At 46.0% G+C, this 27,351-nt stretch overlaps 2 protein-coding genes across 4 annotated transcripts in view; one reads left to right on the forward strand and one right to left on the reverse strand.

Annotated features, from left to right (window-relative positions):
* The window catches only part of LOC309619436 (uncharacterized protein), a gene marked incomplete at its 5' end in the record, with an annotated part of 176,284 nt that overhangs the window by 75,256 nt on the left and 73,677 nt on the right, over positions 1-27,351 (reverse strand). The window lies entirely within an intron of this gene.
* Positions 11,236-27,153, forward strand: LOC309619419 (uncharacterized protein). Of its 3 annotated transcripts, none has more exons than XM_082374598.1 (7): positions 11,236-11,840; positions 12,884-17,903; positions 20,083-20,168; positions 21,306-21,432; positions 22,155-22,250; positions 22,778-22,857; positions 23,315-27,153. In XM_082374598.1, the coding sequence occupies exons 3-7, from the start codon at positions 20,157-20,159 to the stop codon at positions 24,191-24,193; spliced, it is 1,194 nt and encodes a 397-aa protein (XP_082230724.1). In that variant the 5' UTR covers positions 11,236-11,840; positions 12,884-17,903; positions 20,083-20,156; the 3' UTR covers positions 24,194-27,153. The 3 variants fall into 3 exon arrangements, with proteins under 3 accessions (XP_082230724.1, XP_082230723.1, XP_082230722.1); XM_082374597.1 differs by having other exon boundaries at positions 12,884-13,132; positions 13,628-20,168; XM_082374596.1 differs by having other exon boundaries at positions 12,884-13,070; positions 13,628-20,168.

Consider the following 27,351-nt stretch of genomic DNA (forward strand, 5'->3'; position numbering starts at 1 on the left):
CTGGTGGATCCAGAGGGAGGGTGTACAGGTATGCTCTGTACTACGCTTGCCTGTATGTGTCCGTCTGAAGCTTTTCAAAATGAATGTTGGGGGGGTATGAAAAAAATCATCAGAACCAAGATTTTCGATGTAAGAGAAGATTCATGTAAAGTTAAAAGGTTATACTAAAATCCCGTAGCCTTAAATTTGAATTGGGATTATCACTATAAAACCCTGGCTTTTTTCCCTCTTAACACAAGTGTGTGTTTCTCAGCCCCTGCACCTAAAAGTGCAGTAACAATGAGCACCCCTAGCACACAGGCCACGGGTCACTACTCTTTCCCATGAGAAAGAACCGGGATGTCTTACAGAAACAGAAGAGTCCAGGTCTGGAGCATAAGATGTACAAGATGAGCCAGGGGTATGTCGTTGTGCTAGAAAGTAGGGAAGCTACCAAAGGCTGATGGGTCACGTCTGTAGAACACTGGCTCCAAATTCACGGGGACTTGCTGGGCAAGGATGGAACATTTTTCATCACAGCAGAGAATCATGACTACAATTGATTAAGTATTTAAAATATATAAGCACATTAAATATATAAAAGTATAATATTAAATTATATTTTAAACACATCAAATACATGAAGTCAGAATGATACTTAAGAAACAGTATTATTTATAACTGGAGTTTGTTAAGGTGCCAACTTATCACTCTGGAAATTGGTACATAGGAGAAAAGATCAAGCATTTACTCTGCCCTTCCAGTACAAACTGTATTTTAGGATAAGCAAGCATTATATGAAGGAAATATCTTATTTATAGAAAACTTCCAGCTAATAAATGAAGAAGGGATTGAGCAATGGAATATTGCCTGCCGTATCAGTAAACAAAGGATGTCACAGTCATCAGATATTGCAGCCTTCCAACGTGAGCCTGGAGGAAACTCAGGAAGGAAAGAATGCCTGCCATCTAGCAGCCATCAGACTGCTGCCACCCCCTACCATGAGCCCTGAGGAAACTCAGGATGTAAAAACACAGGATACTGGCCCCAGATAGCTGAGGTGCATATCAAAGGAATGATTTCAGCGAGCCCAGACTCTTGTATCTTCCCATACATAGAAAGGCGCTAAATTCCTTAACTTGAGATATCTGGTTTTCCTTAATTAACGATAATTCTTTGACGTTCAGACTACCTGCCTTTCGTTGCAAAACTCCTATATAACCTGGCTCTCCGCCCTCGCCTCCTCTGAGCAGTTCTCTCAGGGTTACTTGTGATGTTCCTTCCCGGGCTTGAAGTCCTAAAAATTTCTGCCAAATAAAACACAGCTGTCAACTTTTAGGTTGTGCATATTTTTTTTAAGTCGACAGGATGGTAGAATTGGAAAATCACTGTTTTGCACCCCTGAATGAAATCATAGATCTAAAACAACTGTCAATGGATGGCTTTAAAACCATTTGTTGGAAAGCTTGGTGGGGAATTTGATAATAGAGGGTTAAGGCTAACACCAACTAAACTCAATGACTCACCTGGTCCTCACTGAAAGTGGCAGGACCAGAGGTTCATGGGCCTCCTGTTGTGATGTAAAGGAGGCACACACCACCACCTATGAAATATTCTGGCCAAAAGTATGAAAAAAAATGCACAACCTAAAAGTTGAGTGTTAATGTTTTATTCGGCAGACATTCTTAGGACTTCAAGCCCGGGAGACAGCCTCTCAGATAAACGCTGAGAAAGCTGTTGCAAAGAGGAAATGGGGAACCCAGGATATATGCCAGGATATATAGGAGTTTTTATAGGACCAGGTAATCACAACAAAAAGCTACTGATAATAAAAGGAAACTAGACATCTCAAGTTAAGGAATTTAGTGCTTTTCTATGTATGGGAAGATGCAAGAGTCTGGGCTCCCTGAAATCGTTCCTTTGCTATGCACCTCAGCTGTCTGGGGCCAGTACCCTATGTTTTCTCATCCTGAGTTTTCTCAGGGCTCACCGTCGGGGGTACCTGCAGTCACTGATGACTGCAGGCAATGTTTTATTTCTCAAGCAGCTGAACCTGAAACTAATCAACTTGCCACATGTAACCAACAATTCACAGGAAATACAAAAGTTAGAGAAACAAGTATAACAACCGCTCAAGGAAGCAATCAGTCAAACCCAGAGCATGAGAGGTTATATAGGAAAAATGACCTAGTTTCTCCAATAAACTCAAAGGCATGAGGAAAAATAAGAATTACTATTACAGAAAAAGAGAGGAAAGAGGTGAAGCAACCAATGGGTGGGCCTTGTTTGGATTCTGTATTGAACAGACCAATTGCAAGAAAACATTTCTGAGCTGGTCAGGTAAATCTGAATATGGCCTGGGTAATATCAAAGGCTTCTTATTGATTTGATTAGGGGTGGCAGCAATGTGGCAGTTACGTTGGAAGAGAAAGGGCCTCATCAGTTAAAGATGCTGACTGAAGGATTGATAGGTGAAATGACATGATATCTTGGATTTGCTTTAAAACACTCCAGCAAAAAGAAATGAAATAAATAAATAAAGAAATGAAAAGTATGGACCTGAAAAAGGATCTGTAAAATGTTGAGAAATACTGAAGCTAGGAAATAAGAATATTGGGATTCATTATATATTTGTGTATATTTGATATGTCATAAGTGAGAATTTAAAAAAGAAAGGAAGAAGAAAGAGAGAGAGAAAGAAAGGAAGGAAGGAAGGAAGGAAGGAAGGAAGAAAGAAAGAAAGAAAAAGAAAGAAAGAAAGAAAGAAAGAAAGAAAGGGGGAGGGAGGGAGGGAGGAAGGAAGGAAGGGAGGGAGGAAGGGAGGAAGGGAGGGAGGGAGGGAAGAAAGAGTGGGGAGAAAGGAAATGTCAGGGTTTATCATTATAACTGCCCCTCTCCCATTTTGGCCAGCACCGTTTTTCTCTCTTGAAGCCTTGGTTTGAAAGTCATCAAAATGGTTATTGTTGGTTTTTAAATTTAGTTTGTTAAGTGAAAAGAAAGGATGAGAGTGGAGGTATAATGGAATATGATGGAGGGAAAATACGCTTTGTCTTAGTAAGAATTTCTTTTGCTGGAACTTGCAGGGAATTAGAACTCTGGTGAACTGGACTGTCAGTGGGCACAGCCCTCCCACTGCAGCTCTTTTAAAGAATGTTTCCACAAACGTAAGTCCCAGCCCTTCTGCATCAGTGGACCCTGATGACACTTCTATTCAATGACTCACCGGTTGTACCATGTAGAATTAGATCATGATGTCAGTGGTTTAGCACATGGGTCTGCAAACATTTTCTCTAAAGGGACAGATAATAAATATCTTCAATTTTGCCAGTCATGTGGTATCTGTCACCACAGAACTCTGCCACTGTAAAGAGAAAGAAGCCATGGATAATACAAAAACAAATGGCGTGGCTGTGTTTCAATAAAACTTTATTTACAAAAACAGACAGCATGGCAGATTCGGTCCAAGGGCCATAGTTTTCCAACCTCTGGTGTAGGAGACTATGCTGATTCTGTCCAATGTCTAGACTGAGAACTACTATGGAAATGGGTGTTTCTAGTAAATATATATATATTATTACATATGTATATAAATTTACATATATATAGGGAATTTATATATATATATATATGCTTTTTCAATGAATACTTTGCTCCCAAAATATAGAAGTATCCAAAAATACTGAAAAATAATCATTTGTAAAATCATAGTATTATGAAGGCTTAGGAGAAATACCTAACTCCCCAGGTTTTATTTCCTCTGATAGATCACAGGCGCTAAACACAACTTACAGACAAAAGCCACCTAAGGTCTTTATTACTGTAAGTCCCAAAGCATGGACAACCACAGGTCTTGATGGGAATTAGGTCCCCTTTCGGTGGGGTGCACCACCGTCCTGCTCGGGCAGGTCTGAGAGAGAGCGCGCTCTCCACTGACAAAGTTCTCGTACCATTACCCCAACCAAACCCTGAAAGTTCACAAACATAAGTAGAAAAACATTTTCCTGTCACAATCAAACAAATTACAAAACAGTAATGAGACAAAAAATTGCTTAAAATACCACTCTTCCAATCAAATCTGCTGGTGACCTGTCTTCCCCTCATACTTCTCCAGTCCTGATGGCCCGTGTACTTTTTTTCAGAATCGCACTCACGGCTTATGTGCCATTCTGACTCCTGGGTACAGTTTAGGTCCGCAGCCCACCTGCCCCACCCCCGTGGCCTCATCAGAACCACCATCCTACCCCTCCTCAGTGAGTACAGAGCACTGCGTTCCCCCCCAATCATCCTGGGGGCAGATGTACATCCTCTCCCTCTCCTTAGGTTAAGGAGCAACATAACCCCCCTCCTAAGGGAGAGAAGGTAGGGGTCCTTTAAGATCCAGAGAGGGGGTTTCTTGGAGTAACTCTAGGAGATGCTGGGCTCAGAGGTGACCTGTCTAAGGAAAGGCTGCTGAGTTCTGCAGATGCTTGAGGGATATAAAGGGAAATGTTTTCATCTAGAGCAGCCCTTGCCTGGAGCACACCCAACCTGAAGGCTGATTGCAATCCAGCTATTTCTAACCAACCAGAACTGGTCAGTGACTAAGAACCGGGAGTGACCCAGTGCGACAGCACCTCACGCACCTAAATGCAGACTCTTCTGACCGATGAACAGTGTGGCTTGTTTCAACCAACCGAGCGCAGACCTCAGTCATTCATTAGCAGAGTCTCTTTGAGCTCACACCTGCCTTTGGACATACTAGACCTCCTGATCTTCCCTCTCTGAACATCCCAGGGACCTGATTCATCGGTGTGAATTCCCTTATTGACAAGCAAACAGACTTGGGGGCCCCTGCAGTGGTCACTGTGTACAGGAACTCAGAGAAGAGGAGGAGATTCCAGGACAGGACAGGAGACAGGCTCTCCTCGAGAGGCAGAGCGCTGCGGTCCCGTCCAGAGCTCACCAGCTGCGGATGGGACCGGATGGGACCAGAGATCCACCACAGGGCTGGCAAGTGGCCCCCTCACTGTCAGCCTCCCTCCCGGGTTGGCCCATCACTCCCTGGTCCTGGGGGCAGCTGAACAGACCACGACAGGGTGGCTGTGGGAGCGACAGGAGCTCCCCGTGGGGTCCACTGGAGATGTCGTGTTCTTGTCACTTGTCAGAGAAAGGGCCGTCGGGTCAGACATGTGCGCCCTGGAAGCAGAGCGAGTGCCTCCCCTCCGGCCCTGCGGGCTCCCCTGCTGGCCCCGTGGGTGGTGAGAGGGGCAGGCTGGCCGGTCCCACGCCTGCATCACCAAAGCTGGTGCAGAGCAGAATGTGGACTTTGGGGCTTTAGTACCGGCCCAGTGGCTCTGGAAACCGGGGTACAGTGTGGTTAGAGACTCCCTGTCACCCAGGACATTGGTGATCCCTCCCGGGGCAGCAATCATGCAGTGGCCACCGCACCACCACATTCACCATTCACCCCCGAACCGTTCCTGCCTCTGCCTTACCCGGAGTTTGGGATCCATTTGCCCTCTGTGCCAGGTGGGTTTCTTTCCCCGTCTCCTTACACTCTGCGGCTGGTGAGTCCATCTCCCTTAGACGCGCTGGGGAACGACTGGCCCCGGCATCCCGGACCCACCACCAAAGTAGTTCACATGGAAATCCAGGTGGTGTTAGAACCACACGCTGATTTCCAAGTCACAGAGACCTGGGTCTCTGGACGAGCAACGTCACTGATGCTTGGCTTTCCCGAGAATATAAAAAGGACCGGGATAGATTTACCCCCAGGGCTGATGTGAGGACTCGATGGGCTAACTCACGTGTAGCACTGGTGTAGCACTGGTATAGCCCAACCCCTGACACACAGTGACAACAGGGACTCGGTGATGCAGCTCCCTTCCCTGTGCTCGGCCTTATTCTTGCAGGTGTAGCCGCTGGAGGGAGATGTGTCATCCCCTCGTCCAGCAGGTCAGTGATAAGGAGCCTGGCCAGCCCAGCTTCACACGGCTCCTCCTGTCACTAACAAGCTGGTTCTTCCGCTTCTGTGGGTTGAAGAGCTTCCCTCTGTGGCACAGTCTGACTCAGGGCTGAATCAGAATACGTGTGCAATCAGAGACTCAGAAGATCTCAGAGCTACAGAAAGCCATTACAGTTCACGCTGAGAAAGACCTCAGAAACCATTCACAGTGCAGAACGGGGAGGGCACCTGGGCTAAACCCCTTCACCGCCGCCTCCCAGCCGTGCCTCCTTGGAAAGAAAGAAGGAAGGAGGGGAGGGAGGAAGGAAGGAAAGAAAGGAGAGAGGGAGGGAGGGAAAGAGAGAGGGAGAGAGGGAGGGAAGGAAGGAAGGGAAAGAAAGAGAGAGAAAGAAAGGAAGAAAGCAAGAAAGAAAGAGAAAGGAAGGGAGAAAGAAAAAGATAAAGGAAAAGCGGGGGGAGAGAGAGAAAAGGCATGAGTTTTAGTCTTGTTGCAATGATTATTCTTTTCTCTTTTTTTATAAGCAACATCCTGACTGGCCATTTGCCCTAACAAAGGACACAGTCACAGAGGACTTTCCAAATCCCTTAATCTACGGGGTCACTTACACTCCTACAAGCCCTGTCCCTCAGGAGCCGTCTTGCTTCACCCTCCCAGGTCCGGATCCGGGTCCAGGTCCAGGTCCGGGCGCGCTTGCATTTCACGTGAGCGAGTGCACGCCCGCACGTGGCGGCACTGACCTCTCCTGCTGTCATCGGAATGGCCGCTTTGACTTAGGCTCTTACAATATTTGCACTTGAACCTGCTCTACAGGATCAAATTGTCCCTGTGTGTTTTGGTATGAATCTCTCAGGGTCCTCTCGCCCTCTCTACACTTGCCAGTGAACAGCCCTGGTACCTACCACTGGACCAAGAAAAGAAGCAGAAGCTGAATGCTCTGCAAGGAGCCACGGGTTTCTAAACTGCCCTCGGTGGCTGGCCCTCTCCATGGCTCTGCGCCCACACCGCCCACCAGGCCCTTCCTATGTCAGTGTTGGCAGTGACGGCCCGCTCGCAATTCTTTTTTACGGCACGTTTTTAAAGGAAGAGCCACCGGTCTGAAATTCTGCCTGTTACGAACACTGCCGTTCCGAGCGAGCACCTGCGTTTCACTGGCTCACGGGTCCGTCTGTCCAGGCTCTTTGCAGAGGCTGAGTCCATTTCCACCTGGTCCCAAGGGAAAGTGGACCCAGGCTTTCCCCTCTCTGGCGCCATCTAGAGACAAATGAGTATAACGCGGGTGCCACCTGCCAACAGCATCCTTTGGCTCTAGGGTTTTCTCAGGAAGCTGAAAGGCAAAGCTCTGAACGATCAAGTCTCCGTCTTCTAATTTTCCAAAACCAACTGCCTGCTGCATCTAGTTCAGGACCTTGAGGAAGACACATTTCAGACCACTGAGGGACTTGATGGATTCCCAGCAGTCGAGTCTGAATAGCTTTGCCTGAAGACCACATAAAGTACGCACACTTGCTGGGACGGCAGTTCTGCAGCCAGGAAGGTCTTGCCGGCGTCCTCCGGCTCCAGTCTCTCGATGGGGGTGGCCATGCGGCTCGTTTGCCGATGGACGGACGGAGTTCCGTAGGTCCCCCTCGTGGTCTCCCCACAGGGGCCGTTGCCTTGGAACGAGAGCTGAGGGCTGGAGCTGCTTTGGGTGCAGGTGCCCTGCCTCTCTGTCTATCTGCGTCAAGTCCAGAGATTAGATGAACCATGAGAAACGCAGTGGCACTGCATGGGGGCAGTCAGAAACACGTCCTTCTCCGGCCCTTGGCAGCTGGCCGCAGAGAGAAGCAGCGAGATGCTGTAGGAGAAGCAACGAGGGCCCTGAGGGTCAGAGCCTCACGAAACGCCCATGATTTTACGACAGCTGCATCCCAGCATGATGCGGGCGGGAAGCCTAGCCCTGCCCCGGCTGGAGGTGCGTCACTTTCCCTGGAGGCAACCCAGAGCCGCCCAAATATTCCTGGGCTCTGGGAAGAGCCCACACAGAGGCTCATGTGACAAGTGACTAACAGTTAACGTTTATAAATCAGACTGCTGAATAAGCTGTGTCCTATCCTCCTCTCCCCTACCCCTCCCACGGAACAAATACACATCCACAGCAACCTGGATGGCCAGGTGAAACCAGGATCCTGGGACTCCTGAAAGCCCTCAGGATGAGCTGGGGGCCTTGGCCGGCAGCCCCTCCCTTTCTTCCTACACTCCAGACCACCCCTCACCCCGGGGGTCTCCTGCGCTCCCACCAGGAGGCGGCGTGCTCTCCTGTTGGCAGTCAGTAATTCTGGGGTCACCAGAACCCAGAGGATGATTTACAGGGGAGAAGGGACATGGGTCTGGCCAGAGAGGAGACCCCCTAAAGCCGAGCCCCGGGGAGGAACCCCCTTGCCTGGGTCTTCTGCTGGTACTGAGACGGTCAAGCCCAAAGGAGAGAGTTTCCAGTTGGCCCTAAAGGTTGAGTCCTGAAAGCTCCCCAGGTGGAGAGGTGGCCAAGGAAGTGGACCAACTCTAACCCAGCTGGGTTGAAACAGATTCCCGTGAGCGATGCCTCGGCCCTGCTACTGTAAACAGAAAAATCTAAGCTCAGGGTGTGTGCACGTGTATGTGAGTGTGTGTGTGTGCACGTGTGCGTGTGTGTGATTTTTCCCTCCCAATACCAGGCTTTGTCACCAGCTAGACTCTGAGCTCTGTGGCCCAGGGGACACTCAGCGCTGACCTCTGCGGTGAGCCTGCAGCCTGGTCCTGTGTGTGGCCTTGATCAAGGCCACCTGCAGACTCTTAAAGTGAGAGGTTGACAGACACTTATGCCCATTTTCTGGACCCTGCTGTCTGTGGCCTCTAAAGCAGGTTGAAAAGCCTGTTAGATTGGACCCGTGGGCCTCCAGCTGCAGAATTCCATTTTCCTGAGTCCTTTTTTTCCTATAGAAGCACTTTATGAAGGATTTTCACCCCTCATATTTGCAGGTTTAATTTCCAAACCACGCTGTGATATAAACCTAACGTCCAGCTGCTTTGGCCAGACGTGGGAGCGGAGGCCTGGGAGCTCCGAGCTTTGGAACAGGTCTGGGGGCCGTCCCAGCCCACCTGCAGCCACGCCCTGCTGTGTGCCTCTCCTCGGGTAGACATTAGCACCCGCTCAGAGACACGCTGTGCTGCTTAGAGGAAAATTATCTGCAAATCTACATGCTCACCACAGGACTTTCTAGTAGATTCCAGACCTGCCCAGACTTCTCCCTCCTGCAGTGACGCTTCACCCTCATACAGGTGACTCGTTCCTCTCCGGGTCCAGGAGTACCTGCTTCCCCACACGTCGAGATACATCACCTGAGCCAGGTGAGGACGCACAGACACGCCGGAAGGAAGTGTCTCCGGCACCTTGCCTGCTGCAGCAGCTTTGAGCTGCCCTTCTTAGTGGGGAAAAGTGGGCCCATTCTTGCTGTGGTGGAAGACTTTGGGGCAGAAACCCCAGAAGTGAGGATGACCGTCATTGCACTCAGCAAACCTGCGGCACGGCTTCATTGCATGAAACGTGAGCTTGTAAAGAGTGTCAAACACAGCCCTTGCCCTTGGTGACCTTGCTCTGCCCTTGATGATATAATCCTCCTCTGTGCGCCTGGACTGAGAACACTTTTCACTTCACTTTAAAACTCGTGTGACAATCATCACCCACCCAAGAAACAGACCTTTCATTCACACATGGTAAAAGGGGGAAAAAATAGAGCTCCTGGCGTTCCCGGGGGCTTTTTAACAATGAAAGTAATAGAAAGCTCACCTTCCTCCAGCTCTCTGGAACTAACAGATCTATCTGGCTATTTGACTGTGGGAACAGCTGACCGCCAGCTCGAATACCACGATAAACACCAGTCACATTCTCCTCTGCCAGCCATCACTTGTGCAGCCTTGAGAAATGTGTTCTCCTGGGAAGGAGAGTCCAGCGAGAACCAGATCATTCAAACCAGGGCCCAGTCTCCCAGTTTGAGCTTCAAAATCGAAGCGGACCCTCTGCTTCCTGATCCTTTCCCTGGAGTCACCAAGCAAGAGGCCATCGTGTCCCCGCCGGGGGTTTGTATTCTCCAGAGCTCCCACCTTCCCGGCCTGGGGCAAGAGGCAGCTCCAGAGGCTTGTCTGGGTGTAGCTGCCGCTCTGGTGGGTGATACTTTGCTGCCACCGCCTGGGGCAGATGCACCGCTGTGACCACCAAGCCCTGCTTCCCGGACTCCTTTGCCAACAGAATGGCAATTATCTGAAAGTCTGTAGAGCAGGCTGAGTAAGAGCCTCCCACAGTGCCAGGTCCTAACCTCTGGGTCCTGTGAGTGTGATCTTATTTGGAAAAAGCGTCTTCGCAGATGTGATTCAGGTAAGGATCTTGAGATGGGGAGATGATCCTGGATTCTCTCTGGTTGTGCCCTGAATGCCAGTGCATTTGGCATAAGAACGTGGCACAGCAGATGAGACCCACGCGAGAGGAGGGGCGATGGGACCACGGAGGCCAGGACGGGAGCGACGCGGCCACACGTGACGGATGCCAGCGGCCTCCAGAAGCTGGAAGCAGTGAAGAAAGATCCTCCCCTAGAGCCTCTGGGGGCAGCGTGGCCCCGCCAACAACTCGATTTCAGCCCCAAACTGATTGCAGATGTCTGGCCTCCTGAACTCTGAGAGAGTAAATTCCTGTGGTTTTAAACCACCAAGCTTGAGGTGAGTTATTACCTCACCATCAGGAGATGAAGACAGCCTCCAAACCCAGAAAGAAGTGACTTTGCAATCTGGTTGAGAAGGATCCCATCTGGTCCCGACTGGCTTATCAGAGCAAATGGTACAAAGAAGGCATGCATCCACTCTTCTAGAGACCACCGTTACATGACAAACCTGCTTATACTCCAGATCTGAAAGACAGAGGCACCTCACATAAATGTGCAAGAGAATATGCAGCTGGGATACCTTCCCCAAGCATTTCCAGGGTCCCCCCCAATTTCCAAAGGGAATCTAGAACACACACACCAGCCTCATTGCAAATGTTGAAAGTATTACTACAGCTATCAGTACAAAAGCAAGTTCTATCCCCAGGGCCCTCAACAACCCTCCCAGTGCCCCCATCGTGGCCAGGCCGCACCGGGGCACGGAGACGGCGCCCCTGGCTTGGAGCCCCAAATCAGGCACTGTGCCAGCCGACACACCTGCAGTTGCAAACAACCGGAAACTCGGCTCAGATTGGATTAAGCCAACAAGGGCTGCTGTCTGAAAGATCCAGAGTAGGAAGGCCAGGCTCCAGGGTCTCTGTATTTTCACCAGGATCTGATTTATTCTCAGACCCACTTCCTTACAACAGCGAGATGGCAGCTAAAATCCTGGGCGACACTGGTTTTATTTGTACCCTTGCGGAGAAAAAGAGCTTTTCCTTCTCCACCAACTGAACAAACACAACGGACTTCATGGTAATGGAAGTCTCCACCACAGCCCATGCCCAGCAATCACTGTGACCCAGGGAAGGTCCTGGCTAGTTTGCTGAGGCCTAGGTTACGGGTCCAGTCTGGAACAACCTCTGCAGTCAGGTGTGTGTGTCGAGCGTGCAGCCTTGGAGCAGGGAGGGAGACTCTTCCCACGTAAACAGTGTGGGACATGGGGCAGGAGTGGGGCAGCTCCGTTGGCATGGGTCTCATGGACAGATAGGGATCTTTCTGTTATAATTAGGATCATCACGTTTCTGGACCACGTGCCTCTTGTGCAAGCGCCTGGAGACCTATAAACAGAGGCCGCTCCAGCCCCGGTAGCCCGTGGGCCTCGGCCGCCAGCTCCCCCTCTTCCTTGCTCACCACCCAGGACCCGCCACGAGGCGCCTCTGCTCTCTGCTCCTGGCCTCCTGCATCCTCTTCGCTCAGTTTGCCTCAGGTAAGCCCTGGAGTCGGGCTTGGGGGGGCCACGGGGGTCTCATGCCCAGGGAATGGGGACCAAGCTGTACTGGGGAGTGGGTCAGGGCCTAGAAACAAGAAATAAATCCGAGCATCGACCAAAGAGAACGCCTCGGGGGAAAAGCTCATCTCTTAAGTGACTGGCACGCCGCCCCTCAGCGTCTCTGTAGACCGAGAGGGAGGGTCGTTTCCCGGGAACGAGGCCCCGGGCGGCAGGTAGAGAGTGAACTGAGTGTGCCTGCCCCGCCCTCGGGACCGCAGGCGCGGCTGGAGCTGGAGCAGGCCTTGGGGAGGAGCCCCAGGTCGGAGGGCGTGCCCGGGGCTCCTGGGCTGTCTGCCGTGCCCGGGAGCGAGCCCGGGGCTAGGAGGGAGCCGGACCGAGCAAACGGCAGCGTCTTCCTCGGCTCCACGCCCCCTGGCAGAGGGCCTTCCGGCGGGCGTCCCAACACTCAGTCGTGTCCCCCGCAGACCCCAGAGGGGCCCAGAGGCTCTGCTGAGGACCAGTGGGGTAAAGCTCAGGGGAAGCAGCCCAGGGGTGCTTGAGGCGGAGGTTGCTGCCTCTTATTCCTGCCCTTGTCATCCTTTGTGTCCTCTGACGGGGCTCCGCACCACGCCAGCCCTTCCTGAGCCCCCGGATGCAGGGGCGACGGCCCCGACCCCGCTCTTCCTTCTGCCCAGCGCCTCTGGCCACACGTCCCCGCCCTTCCGTGCCCAGGGGGCGAGCTGAGCTTCTCATCGGACGGCCCGAGGCTGCAGGTCCCCCTGTGCCTCTCGAGCAGGGCGGACCCAGGCCGGGGCGGTCAGCATCCGCGTTTGGGGCAGACACTCCAGTATCTGGCCTTTTCGGAGTCAAGCCTGTCCTGCCAGCCAGGAGGCACGGGCAGCAGTCGCAGAACGGAACACGGGTTCCGAGAGCGCCGCCTGCGGAAGGTGCCACCTGGCCGGCTGCTCAGGGCACGTGCATGGCCCAGCTTTCACAGGGGACACGCTTCCCAGCTGAGCAGTATATCTTCCCCTCCACAGCCTACGTCCAGGCCAGACAGAAAACCTCGTAATGCTCCCAGAACGGGGCCCAGTATAAATGTTATTGCGCGATACACCGGACACCCGCCAGCTCCTGTTTCGGTGGAAGAAAGAACTGCTGCGAGGGCCGATGAGGGCCCGGAGGACGGGAACCCGGAGAATGAAACAGAGCAACTACTTGAACTCTGTGAGCTCTATCGTATAATTTCCTGAAAATAAAGAAATGACCTGGTGCTGTATTTACAAATGGTAATTACTGTGCATAAGAATATTTGGGAGACACGTGTGTGTTGAAGCCAAGACGGAAAGATGTGTGCACGGCGGGGCGTGCGTGTCGGGCGCGGGCCTGGTGCACCTGAAATGGGAGATGCTTTTACGTCGAAATGGCAGGGTTTCCCTCCCATGCTACAAGAGACGTTTCTGTAAACATAATGGTGGGGAAGGTAGTTTTATGTGGCCTATGGTGTGCTTATACCAGGCAGACGTGTGTGCAGGGGAGAAAGCCAGGATATTTAATTAGGAATTTACCTTATTCTGTTTTCCATATATGCTGAGCCATTTTCTGGGTCATTCAAAAGTTTATCAGTTGACTCTGTAAGACCCCATCCCCAAAACTGAATGGTTTAATACAACCACCACCTACTTAGCTCATGATGCCATGATTGGCAAGTGGGCTGAGCTCAGTTGAGAGATTCTTCTGGTCTTATCTGGCTGCCTCAATCACTTTTCATTCCCTCCATGTAGGACTCCCCAGGTGCCCTGGAGGTGACCGTGCACCTGAGGAGGGGGAGTCACAAGGAGCAGCTGTTCCTGGAGAAGCAGCGATTCCCCACCCCTGGTGGGAGAAAAGATGGTGGAAACCCAGATAACCCCCAGGGACACACACGTACACGCACTGCACTTTCTCCTGATAGAACTAGAGTCATCCGTCAGATGGTACTTATCACACTGGAATGGCAAGTTGTTTGTCAGTCTGAATCTATTTTAAGTAATTGAGGCAAATTCTAGGAGTAACTTTTAACTATTGTGTAAATAGGAAGCTATGGCAGTAATCTGCATTTGGTGCAAACGTCTGAACTTTTGGAACCTGGCTCAAGGGCCCGACTCTGGGCTTTGCAGAAGGTCAGCAGTGCCCTGTCCTGAGATGAGACTCGTGGACTCTGTGGAGACTTTCACTGTAAATCATGGTGGGGACACCCCCACGGCTCTGCTTCTTATGTTTAATTGAATGTTACTATAAAGCTTTTTGTTTTCAAATTTTCTTTCAATTTTAATAAAGTTCTACAGTATAAGACATGCTGTACATGGTTTTTATCTCTAAGCCTTGAAGATCATCTTAACGTTTATTTTTACTGATCAAAGCTTATGTAGGGCTTCCCTGGTGGCGCAGTGGTTGAGAATCTGCCTGCCAATGCAGGGGACACGGGTTCGAGCCCTGGTCTGGGAAGATCCCACATGCCACGGAGCAGCTGGGCCCGTGAGCCACAACTACTGAGCCTGCGCGTCTGGAGCCTGTGCTCCGCAGCAAGAGAGGCCGCGATAGTGAGAGGCCCGCGCACCGCGATGAAGAGTGGCCCCCGCTTGCCACAACTAGAGAAAGCCCTCGCACAGAAACGAAGACCCAACACAGCCATAAATAAATAAATAAACACTTAAAAAAAAAAAAAAGCTTATGTAACTGAGAAGAAAGAGGAGCTTGGGGGGAACCTAAGACTTACTAAAAATATAGCATCTCAGGCCCTCGCAGGTCCACTGATCAATAGATACACATTGCGCCTTCAACCGGCTGCTCTTTGCCCTTGAGGTACACAGTTCTGCAGTCTCTCGCTTTGCTTCTTGAGCACAGGTCTGATTGGATTAGGGACCAGCCCTAAAGGGCTCACCTTAATCTCATCACAGTTTTAACGCTCTGTGTCCATATACATTCACGTTCTGATGAATTAAATGTTAGAGCTTCAACATATGAACTTGGGGGAGGGGAACAAAATTCAGTTCATACAAGTTGGTTCATTCTATTTGTATTTTTATGTTGTAAAAAACTTACTTTTTTTTTTTTAAACATCTTTATTGGAGTATAATTGCTTTACAATGGTGTGTCAGTTTCTGCTTTATAACAAAGTGAATCAGTTATACATATACATATGTACCCATATCTCTTCCCTCTTGCATCTCCCTCCCTCCCACCCTCCCTATCCCACCCCTCTAGCTGGTCACAAAGCACCAAGCTGATCTCCCTGTGCTATGTGGCTGCTTCCCACTAGCTATTTTACATTTGGTAGTGTATATATGTCCATGCCACTCTCTCACTTTGTCCCAGCTTACCCTTCCCCCTCCCCGTATCCTCAAGTCCATTCTCTAGTAGGTCTGCATCTTTATTCCCGTCTTGCCCCTAGGTTCTTCTGACCATTTTCTTTTTTTTTTTTTTTCTGGAAAAAACTTACTTTTTTTAAAATAAAAGAATAATATCCATGAATTAATGGGGACAAAAAATAAGATTGTTTGAGGTGAGGAGAAATGTAAATTGATGGACTCTGCCCTCAAATTGGATTTTAAAAGTGAGAGGGCAGCTATTGGGAATAAAAGGACTTCAAAATTTTAGCTTTTTTTTTTTAAATTCAAATTTAAGGTTGAGTGATACCATAGCGTATTTAAATGGTAAGAGGAGGGTTCAAAGAGAGGGAGTGGTTCAAAATAAAGTGTACATGTTGTTTTACAGTTCATACAACTCAGTATCAAAAAATCGAACAGCCCAACTGAAAAATGGGCACAGGACCTGAACAGATATTTTCACAAAGAAGAAATTCACATGGCCACAGGCACATGAAAAGATGCTCAACATTGTTAATCATTAGAGAAATGCACATCAAACCCACAACGAGCTATGACCTCACACCTGTCTGAATGCCCTCATAAAAAATTCTACAGCCAGAAAAGGTTGTCCAGGATACGGAGCAAAGGGAATCCTAGGACACTGTTGGTGGGAATATAAATTGGCCTAGTACTATGGAAAAGAGTATGGAGGTTCCTAAAAAAACTAAAAAATAGAACTACTATATGATCCAACAATTCCATTCCCGGGTATACATCTCAAGAAAACGAAAACACTATTTTGAAAAGATACATGCACCCCAGTGTTCATAACTGCATTATTTACAGCAGCTAAGATATGGAAACAATTTACGTGTCCATCAACAGATGAATGGATAAATAACAAGTGTTGTATATATACAAAGGAATATTACTCTACCATAAAAAGAATGAAATTGTGCCATTTGTGACAACATGGATGGACTTGGAGGGTCTTCTGATTAGAAAAATACGACAAACAAAAAAAGACAAATACTGTACGTTATCACTTGTATGTGAAATCTAAAAAACAAAATGAAACAATGAGATGAAATAAGAAACCAGAGACAGACTCACAGATATAGAGAACAAACTAGTGTTTACCAAAGGGGAGAGGGAAGGGGGAGAGGAAATTAAAAACATGAGATTAAGGGATACTAACTACTATGTATAAAAATAACAAAACCTTAGCTACAAAGATAAATTGTACCACACAGGGAATATTTCATTATAACTTTAAATGAAGTATATATGTTATGAAGTATAATGTTTAAAATAATTAAATCACTATGTTGTACACCTGACACTATTATAATATTTTAAATCAACCAATGTGAAAAATAAAGTGAATTCAATTTAAATTATAACATACATTCTGACGTGGCAGGGGAGAATAGGAAAGAACACGAATGTAGAAGTAAATTTCCGAGCTGAGAGGAAAGGCAATTCCTTTCCTTTTAGGTGGAAGATGGCATAAGTAGTGAATGACAGTACAGAGTACTTTAAATCTTGTGGTGGAAAGTATCTACATCCAAAATATCAGTTTCATTTGGGAAATAGGTTACACATAATCTGATGACTGTAAGAGAAAAGGATGAGTCCTTGGAGATTGAGGGGTAATGGAGAAGGTTTAAAATATTTTTAAAAAAAAATTGAAGTATAGCTGTTTTACCTTAATATATTTGTTTCAGGTGAAATACTCTTCAATGTGTATGGGAGATGGAATTGAAATACACGAGATAATAGGATTGCCAGGCATTGTATGATACAAGCAAAATGTCCTCAGCTACAATGAAATACTCACCATGTCCCCTGGTTTAATTTTTTCCATTTGGGAACCAGGAATTTTAAGCTTAAACAGCCATCTCCACACCGTAAGATTTCCACTCAAGTGTATAAATAGATTCCGAATGACATGGAAGGAAAATTATTTACAATAGTTTACTATGTAGGAACATTTGTATGGATTTCCCCACTAACCAAGAAATAAAGTATAAAATTGTCTTCCCATTTTCTTTGCATAGTTAATAGATTCTTAACATGTTCTTGAAAGTACTATGTGGCCAGTGCCTTAAGAGTCATGTTCTGCATCCCAGCAATATATCTTATTTTGTCACCTCATTATTTATATTTCACATTTTCATAGTTCCTCATCTTGCATTTTATTTTTAATTCCGTATTTCTCCCAGGGAATCCCAGCTTCATTTCCACAGATTCCCAGTGTGTCTGATGCCCTGTTATTCTGAAGACATAGAATGGTTCCCAGCATAAAGAATGCACTCAACAGTGTTTAAGGATGAAGAAGGAAATGAATGGATCTTCTCACTATCCCTGGACAATGACCTTACATCTTTGCTCTCCAACACTGTGTGAGGGTTACAATTTCCTATTAGTCTGGAAAATCCAATCAAATTGAACAGGGTGTGGCTCACAGACTGAAACCCTATTAGGGTCAGTAACCTTCTGAGAGGGTGGATCCCGGAATGTAGCCCAGATTGGGTTATAAACTGTTATCCAGGTATAAAGGAAAGTCAGACAGGCAAAGGGATGCATTTGTCCAGAGAAGAAGAAGCTGGACAGTTTGGGACTTTGGAGGAAGAGAAATTGGCTGCTTGCTGTGGAACTTACCTCAGAATCTATTTGGCTTCACCAGCTCCTGCAACTTGGGGTTTTGGTGAGTCCTCCCAACTGTGAGATGTGAGTTTGTTTCATCCCATGAAACGTTGTTAAGTCCTATCTGTCTCTAGACACTTGTCCTATCAAAGTAGCTTCTTGTAGTCTCTGAATCATATTGTGTCAACATGTATTTTGCCACCCTCATTTCCTACTCTTGACTGTTCATGTCCCTTTTTTCCACTCCAACACAGTTGTCTTGAATCTATTTATTTTATCTGCCTAACCTAAGATTCTAAACTTGTGCTCTCCAATATAGTAACAACAAGCCCTATGTGGCTAGAACATTTAAATTAATGCAATTAAATAGCTAAACTTTGCATCCTTGGTAGTGCCAGCCAAATTTCAAGTATTCTGTCACCACATGTGTGTGGCAGTTTCTGTACCATACAATGTACATGTAGAGCATGTCCTTCATCTTGGAAAGTTCTATTGGCTGTTGATCTACATCTGATAGTTTTACTAATTTTTTTCTAAATACTTCATTTTCTGCTTCTCTGAATTTATTTCTTTTTATGGGTCTCATCAAGTGATTTTCATTTCATTTCTTATGTGTCTTGAGATAGATTTTTATGTTGAAATAATTATCTCAAGGTAAAATAAATCTCTTGAGATATTTATTTTAATTCTTCCCCTAAATTAATAGATTTAGAACCTCCTTTGATTCCTATAACTTGTAATCTGGACATAGCCAGGGTTGCCTAGGTTCCACCTTCTAGTTGTAAGGCGGCTCTTTTGCATATGCCTGGGGTTTCCCTGGACATCATAGGGATTTACATATTCCTATTATCAATAGAAGAAACATTCTAAGAGTGAAAGAGAAAGTTTCATTTCCCTCTGAAATTTGTCTTGAAGTCAAAACCAAAGGTAATTCATGGCCAAGTCTTGAGTGGTTTTCCTAGATAGTCCCTCCCACCTTGGATTTTCCTAGGTGCTCTGGATAATACAATCACTAAACAATAATACAATCACTTTTTCTTGGTGTGTTTATCCACAGTTAGCAGATGCTGGCATTAATCCAGGGCTTCTCTTTTTCTGATAGAAAATGCACTTTCACTTTGATTGTGGAGGGAGGACAGGAGAGAAGGAACTTGAGAGCAAATATCTTTAGAAGAGATTTCTGTTTCAAGATAGACAGGATGTAATGAGGGGATTGAGTGTGGATATATGGAGAGGTTTCCCCTATATCTGGGTGATAAACATTAAGAGAGAAATAAGAGGGAGCTTCTTCTGATTACTAATGTTAGAGGTCGTATTACAGGTAAAATCTAGGTGATCTTTGTTACCCTAAAGGAATTTGAGCACAGGACACAGGCTGAGCAAAATTAAATGACAGCTGCTCCTTTTTGTAGATGTGTAACTCTTGTCTTATACTCAAGTTTTTGGAACCTCTGTGTGTCATTTGTAAATTGGTGAATAAACCAATTTCCTCCAAAACCTCAGTCATTTTATATTTCTGAGCATCCTTGACCGAGAGGGTTGAGACAGTCCATGACCGTAACACTATGACTCGTGTGCTCCTGCTACTTTCTGGAGCAGCAGATGTTAAGGACTAGGCTGGCAGGGTGGGTGTCACGGTCCCTCCAAGTGGAATAAGCCCTTGGTTTAACTGCATCCTGAAACAGGTCCTTGGCTGATTAATATCCATGTAGATGGGGGACAGAACTAAAAGTCAGGGTTGAGGGAGAGCTGGAAGGCAGTGAGGTTCCAGAGGGCTGCCAGGGGTGTTGGAGAACCACTGTGGTTGCATAAGGGAAGAGAATGATCTGGGGATTTCCAGGGTTTCCTACAGGAGGAAACCAAACTCTACTCTGGCATGAGTCAGGGTTCCTGAGGGTTTGAATCAAGGAGGACATTGAATGCTTCTGGATGCCCTAGGCCGCTGAACACACAAAGTCAATGCTTAGCACATTCTTATTTGCAAACTCTCCGGACTTCGACTTTCTGTATTAGCAACCACAGCTCTAGCTTCTTACATGGGATCTGGGAGAGGAGAGACTGCACCGTGTTCTTAGGATGCACCACTGGTTTCCGTCTGCTGGGCTGGGGTCACACCCAGGTGGAGGTGGGGGGCTCCAATTCAGGTGGGTCTGGAAGTTGTGCACAGGACTGGGGTCTCATGGCTTCTTCTGGAAGTTGTGCACAGGACTGGAGTCTCATGGCTTCTTCTCCATCCTCAGATTTGCCTGCTCAGTGCTTGGATTGGCTGTGAGTGAAATCTCAAGAAAGACTCCTGGCGACTGAGTTGTTGACAATGGAGCCTCTGGTGAGTAGCGACGCTTCCTTCTCCTGAAGCTACACCCCGAGTGCCATTAGCAATTGTTCCCTCATTCACACATTCCACCTCTTAGTAATTAAGCTTTTATTCATATTCGATAACTGGGAGGAATGTGTAGGGAGGAGTATTTTCTTAACTGTGCTGCACAGAAAGGAGAAACAGTACAGCAGGTAGAATAAAATTAGGTTCTCTCATAGAGCTTTGAAAAATTGGAGAAAACAAAACCAATCACTAGGCTTCTTTCATCCCTCAGCTTGGAGATGAGATTAGATTACAAGAGAAACAGTGATAACTAAGGTCAAGGTCCCTGAGAAGGTCAAGAATGGGAGTCCTCACGCTGCGCAGCGATGGTCAGGCTAGGTCTGTCCTTCACTCCAGCCACCCGAGTCCCCGGCTTATTCTGCTGAACCATCTGACCTCAGAGTTTGTTATGAACACCTGAGACCTGTAGTGTTGAGAAAGAGAGTACCTATTGGTACCAAGTTCTGTATGAATCTTGCTCAGTTCTGAGGAACATGAAGGATCCCTTCATGGTTCCCTGACATTGGCATGATTAGCAGAATAATGTTTTGTATTTAACCCAGGTTTGCTAGACAGCAAACCCTTCATACAATAATATATTGGATGATTCAACACTCATAAGAAGTAATGAAAGCAGTTTCTATTTGGAGAATCAAAGGTTCCTCTAGGGACATAATTTAAACCAATAGTCATGTTTTCAAAGTAGCCCATCATGGTTATTTTTTGTCTTGTCATGAATCTGTAGAGTTCCTTGAAATTAATAGGGAAGAGAGATTGGGTTATGAATTTTCAAGTGAATATTTTATAATCATCTGTCTGAAAGTCCTAATTACCTGGTTATTGAAAAACTTCCCTAGTGTATTATAACACACTTCATGTGCTATTTCTGTGAAATAAAGCTTCATGATGTCAGAGTGTGTAGTTGTCTGTGAATGTACCTGAAAGGCAGACACCAGCTCAGCGCTGACAGGGAACTGAGGGGAACCCCACACAGAGCGTGATCCTTTATCCACCCAGACCCCATCACTTCCTCATCTCAACCCTCCCACTCTAGACAGTGGTAGGGACTGCTCTGTCTAAACCAGAACATCCCTGATGTTTTAGGAATCAGTGACGTTTGAAGATGTAGCAATCAACTTCACCCAGGAAGAGTGGGCGCTGCTGGACACATCCCAGAGAAACCTGTTCAGAAATGTGATGCTGGAAAATATCACCCACCTGGTCTCCGTAGGTGAGTCTGTCAACACGGATGTAGGTGCACGTGTGTTCACTCCATTCATTCACTCACTGAACAAGCATTTAGATCAGCTTCCCTGTGTCCCACTCCAAGTCCTTCCTGATTCTTTGATAGTCCTCATAACTACTTAAAACGAAGGCGTTTCTTTTCATTGCACTTTTCATTACTACACTGGAAGGTAATCTTGGCCACATTTCATACCTTTGTTGCTACTCAGTGTTTACACTCAGAACAGAACTGGGGATTCAATGGATATTTTAATGCAGAAGTAAATGGATCAAATATTTTAAAAATGATTTTTCTGTTCTAGTCATTCCATGAAGGCTTGAGACCAGAGTTGTGTATATGACATAATTTTGATGATTCCTGTAAGGTATATCCTCACTGGCTCCTGTGTGAAAGTAATATTCAGCCCACTGTAGAGTCTTTTAATCTTTCCCATTTGGAAAACACTGAGGATTCTGTAATCCCTCTTTGAACTTGTGCACAGGCATCAGCCGCTGGAGGGCCTCATTGTGTTTGCTGCTGCTCTGGATTTCCTCCTGGTCTGCTGAAGGACCTTCACTGTTTTGTCTGTTGAAGATGTTGTTGCCTGCACTGACCTTCAGTTATCTCTTTATTTTCCTCTTTCCCTTACCCTGGACTTGAGCACAGCAAAGGGTAATTAGCTCAGACTCAAAATCCAACACTTTTTTTTTCTTTTTCAAATCAAACAGGGTATCAGATCAGCAAATCAGATGTGATTTCCCAGCTCGAACAAGGAAAAGAGCTGTGGAGTGAAGCAACAGGATGCCTCCAAGGCCAGAGTCCAGGTAAGAATCAGGGGCCTGTGCTTCACTGCAAGAAAGTTTCAGTCAGTGTGCTAAGTCCTTGGAAACACCAAATGAAAGTTTTATGAAGTGAGCGATATATTCTAAACTGGAGGTGAAGACATTGGGCTGAAATTCTTCATGTTGTTATCATTCTTTGCATCTAGCAATGAAAATTCATATTACTTCCTGCCATTTTCTATCCTTTAGGGAAAAGGGTGCTTGTGGACTTACTGCAGTTAAACTTTCACATAGTGATTCTTGTCCTGATCCTCCCATTTAATGTGTTTTCCATCATTTGCTGACCCAATGTCTCTCCACCACATTACATTTTTATATTTTAATCCTGTTTTTTTCTAATAGACAATGACTTTTAAAGTAGTTCTACTACCTTGAGTATTTCTTTATTATGCATTGTTTCTCCAACTAAGTGCCAACTTTTGAAAGATACTCACATGGACCTTGGTGTTTGTTTACATTTCTATTTCCCTAATGCCATTCTAAAATCTATATTTTTTCCATTTCTTTAGACGGTGAAAGTCCACTTAGACAAGAAATGATATTCACGCAAAGTGTCTACAGGAAGCACATATCTGCCACCATGCCAATGGTAAGTTTCATGGGTAGAACAACAGTCATCCAAATGAAGGACCTGGCAGTGAGATAAGTTGGCAATTGAGCACAATTGCTTGTATGTAATTAAGTGGAGATTGACCTCTTTCTGGGAATATTTTTGGATAGGCTGAAATCAGTTAAGAAATTAATATGAGCTCAAAACGACAACATGAGACCTAAGAAAAAAAGGCAGTTGCATAAACATTGCTCATCTCATAGTCTTTACAGCAGACTGAAGTCTTCAAAATTAATCTGATATCTGGGTTGGGAAACAATAAAAGAATGTTTGTGCCTGCAGGGGAGTAACACAACATGTGTATGCAACTGACACTGGAAACACTTTAACAGGAGACTATTAACAACTGATGCTCTAGGGTGTAAATGTAGAGGCATGCGTGTCTGCATGGATGTGGGTGAACCAGTAACAGACTCATATCTCCTTCCCAAAACAGGTTCCTCACATGCAAGGGGATCCTGTTGGATGGACTGATTTGAGTGATGAATTTACTCCTAGATCTTCACCTAAACATTTATCAATTCACTTAGGGAGGAAACGTAATGTCAGCAAACAGTGTGGAAATTCACTTAGTCAAGGGTCATTCCTTGACGGACAGGATCACATTCACACTAGAGGTAAATCATGTGAATGTCCTCTCTGTGGAAAAGCCTTTAGTAATTCCTCTTGTCTCAGACGACACAAGATGATTCATACTAGAGAAAAACCATATAAATGTCATCTCTGTGGACGTGGCTTTCTGCAAAGTTCTGACCTTAGAAATCACAAGCGGATCCACACTGGAGAGAAACCATATAAATGTCATGTGTGTGGGAAAGTCTTCAGTCAAAGTTCCTACCTGAAAGAACATGAGAAAACTCACACAGGAGAGAAGCCATATAAATGCCGTCTATGTGAGAAAACTTTTAATCAAGTCTCTTACCTTAGAAAACATAAGAAAATCCATTCCAGAGAGAAGCACTATGAATGTCATCAGTGTGGGAAAGCCTTTAGTCAGAGCTCTGGACTTAGTCAGCACAAGAGAATCCACACTGGAGAGAAACCACATGTATGTCTTCTGTGTGGGAAGGCCTTCAGTCACAGTTCTGAATTGACTCGGCACAAAAGGATCCACACAGGAGAGAAACCCTATAAATGTCAGCAGTGTGGGAATGCTTTCAGTCAATATGCAAACCTGAGAAGACATGAGAGAACCCACGTTGGAGAGCAGCCCTATGAATGTCAGTGGTGTGGGAAATGCTTCAGTCATGGCTCTTCCCTTAGACGACATGAGGGAACTCAGCACTGGAGAGAAAGTCAGGAGGGCCCTCAGTAGACGTTCTGACCTGAGATGACATGGCATCATACATGTGAGGAATGTGGATAGAACACCAGCCATAGCTTTAGCATTTAACCACACCAAGGTTCACACCCACTAAAGAAACTCTGTCTGTAATCAATATGGACACTCGTTCAGGCATCACACTCCTCAGTCCAGACAGGCATCACCTGTGGATGTGCATCCATATGTGCCCTGTCTCTGTGGCAAAGCCTTTAGTCACTGGCCTGACCTCAGGTAACTTAACAGAACTCACTCTGTAAATACAATATGGGTGTTTTTAGCAACAGCTCCCAACTCTAAAGACCCTAGAGCAGTGGTCCCAAGCCTTTCTGGCACCAGGGACCACTTTCGTGGAAGACAATTTTTCCACAGATTGGGGGCTACGGGAACGGTTCAGGTGGTAATGCGAGCTATGGGGAGCTATGGGGAGCAGCAGATGAACCTTTGCTTGCTTGCCTGCCGCTCACCTCCTGCTGTGCAGCCTAGTTCCTAATAGGCCACAGACCAGTACTGGTCCATGGTCTGGGGGTTGGGGACCCCTGCCCTAGAAGACTTGAGCATAGGATAACCAACCCCTAGTTCTTCTTTGATAATTATTGGTCAACATTAGCCAACTCCCAGTGGAGAACCACTAAGACTATAATAACTGTTAATAAACAGTCAGCCAAGCACCAGCCTTGATGTGCACAAGAAACTCAGCGAAAGAATAAACACTAAATCAAGAACAAAGATGAAGACTCTTGAGAAATACGAAAGTATGCTGAGCAACACCAAAGCATACTTATAAATAATTCGTACTGGAGAAGTTATTCAATGTAAGGTCATGAGAAATTTTTTATTCATAGAGCAACCTCTCTGGTACATGTGTGCTCAGACTGTACATTACACCTTCAGTGTTCTGAAGGAAGGGAAGTTTTCAGTGGTCACTTATTTCTTAGTCAACATTAAATTCTCACACTGAGGATGCAGCAATCCTAAAAATCAAAATGGAGCTATAGCTAGATTTCATATCAGAAATAAATGACTGAGTATGTGGGAGAAGGAGCATCTAAAAGAATCCTTTAACATACAGTCAGGCAAATTGTGATTTGGCGAAATACCTCTTCATGAAAATGTGGCATAAAAAGGAGAGTGAAGTGATCTAGCAATATAGAATGTAGAGTTTGGAAGAAATTTAAATTTGTGTATAGAATAATAGTTGCAAATATTCAAACAATAAAGTCTGTGGCTAAAGGAGCTAAGTGTTGGTGTCTGATTTTCTTTGTGCCCCTGTAAACACAGGGATTCAGGTATGCACCCTTGGAAAGCGGGCAGAGACTCAGCCCCACTCTGAGTGTCTCCTTTCTCAACAGCTCTTTCCACACAACTCAGCTCCACTTATTCCAACGTCTCTCAACCCCATCTACCCTTTCAGGCCCTGGTGGTGACATAGCTCTGACCTTCAGCTCCACTGGTCATGTTTCCCAGAATGTCATGACCCTGGTCAGGCAAGGTCATGGGGAAGTCTCAAAGACATCTATCTAGTCCTACACTTTTTGAGGCCCCTCAACCTATGTCTGCAGATGGAAACCACCTGGGGCTAGAGAGACAGGCATGTCTGCCCTCCCAGACCTCAGAAATCTCTTTGTTATTTTGTCCCCAAACCTCTGAATTGAGCTACGTGGATGAAGAGTTCCTTCCACGATCATACTCTCTATCTTATTCAGCTGATTCCTGAATTATGCATCCAGCAGTCTCACTAAAGAGGAACCCAGCCTCGTTAACCCCGCATAAGCTCATGGAATAAACCTCCAGGATTAAAAAATGCCTGAAACTATCAGCCATCATGCAAACCAGTTTTTAAAATAATTTGTGCAATGTACTGTTCCAGAAGAAAAAATGAATGTTCTCACAAAGCAGATCTCCCCATTTTGTGCAGGACTTGGAATGTTATCCTTTGACACACATCAACATTGAACATAAATCTCAAGGGAAATTCTTCCAGGATATCTACTGGGATAACTTGTGTTCTTGTAGCACAAAGTAGCACAATTCCCAAACTACAGGCCTGAGTCCCCTTAGAGGAACACATACAAAGATGATACTGACCCATCATTACTTTTCAAATCTCCACAAGGGATTCTGGGGAACAGTCAGGGTGGAAAACAATCTTGTGTGAGGAGGATGAGCAACCAATTCTATTGTCTATCTGTTGTGACAGATTTCTTTCCTTGGGTATGAAAGGCTTAACAAGGTCCTGTGAGCTTGAAACAGCATAAAAGTCAGCTCAGAAAGAAAACTTTCCCAATGGACCCTTCCTCAGCCACCTTGGAAGCTGCATCTCGTCCAGTGGGGTTTGTCCAGCACCCACTTTTCTGAGATTCTACTGACAGGAGGAGCACGGCTGGATTTCAGGTTGGTTTGAAGTAAATTTGGTGTTCAGTTAATCCCCAGAGAAATAGGACAGTGGTCAAAATATGTAGTGATATGGCTTTAGGCAATGGGGTAAAGATTCTTTAATTTTTTAAAATTTACATTTCTATTGTTTTTCTTTTTTTTACTGGGGTATCATTCAGTTATAATATTAGATAAGTTTTATGTTTACACAGTATATTTCTATAAAGCAGAAACTAACACACCATTGTAAAGCAATTATACTCCAATAAAGATATTTAAAAAAAACATGAATTGTTAAAAAAAAAAAAAAACAATATATTTCAACTCCTGTACACCACGCACCTGCTCAGGACCAAAAACTTGGTTTCTGTCTGTTACCATCCTGTGGACCCATTTTACCCATTGGGCCTTCCGCCTGCCACTTCCCCTCTGGTTTCCAGTATTCTGTCTTGTGCATCTATGTGTTTGTTTTGGTGCCCTTTGGTTTCATCATTAATTTTTTTCTTTCTTTATTTTTTCTTGTAATATTTTTGTATTCCACATATGGGTAAAGTCACAACGTGTTCGTCTTTTCTGCCTGTCTTACGTTGTTAGCATGATACCCTCCAGGTCCCACCATGTTGTGGAAAATGGCAAATTTCATGTGTTTTATGACTGAATAGTGTTCCATTAAATACCTACTACCTCTTCTTTATCTGTTTTTCCATTGATGACCACCTATCTCAAGGAGTGTACTGTCGCTGTTTTCTTCTAGCATTTTTACAGTTTCAGGTCTT

This window comes from Balaenoptera borealis (assembly GCF_965194805.1).
Source record: "Balaenoptera borealis genome assembly, chromosome: 21".
Taxonomy (NCBI): Eukaryota; Metazoa; Chordata; class Mammalia; order Artiodactyla; family Balaenopteridae; genus Balaenoptera; species Balaenoptera borealis.

What these genes read in the sequence shown, in the direction of transcription:
- LOC309619419 (XM_082374598.1), top strand. An exon ending in CACCCACCTGGTCTCCGTAG is followed by an intron (nt 21,433 to 22,154) that starts GTGAGTCTGTCA and finishes CAAATCAAACAG; the next exon opens with GGTATCAGATCAGCAAATCA. An exon ending in TATCTGCCACCATGCCAATG is followed by an intron (nt 22,858 to 23,314) that starts GTAAGTTTCATG and finishes TTCCCAAAACAG; the next exon opens with GTTCCTCACATGCAAGGGGA.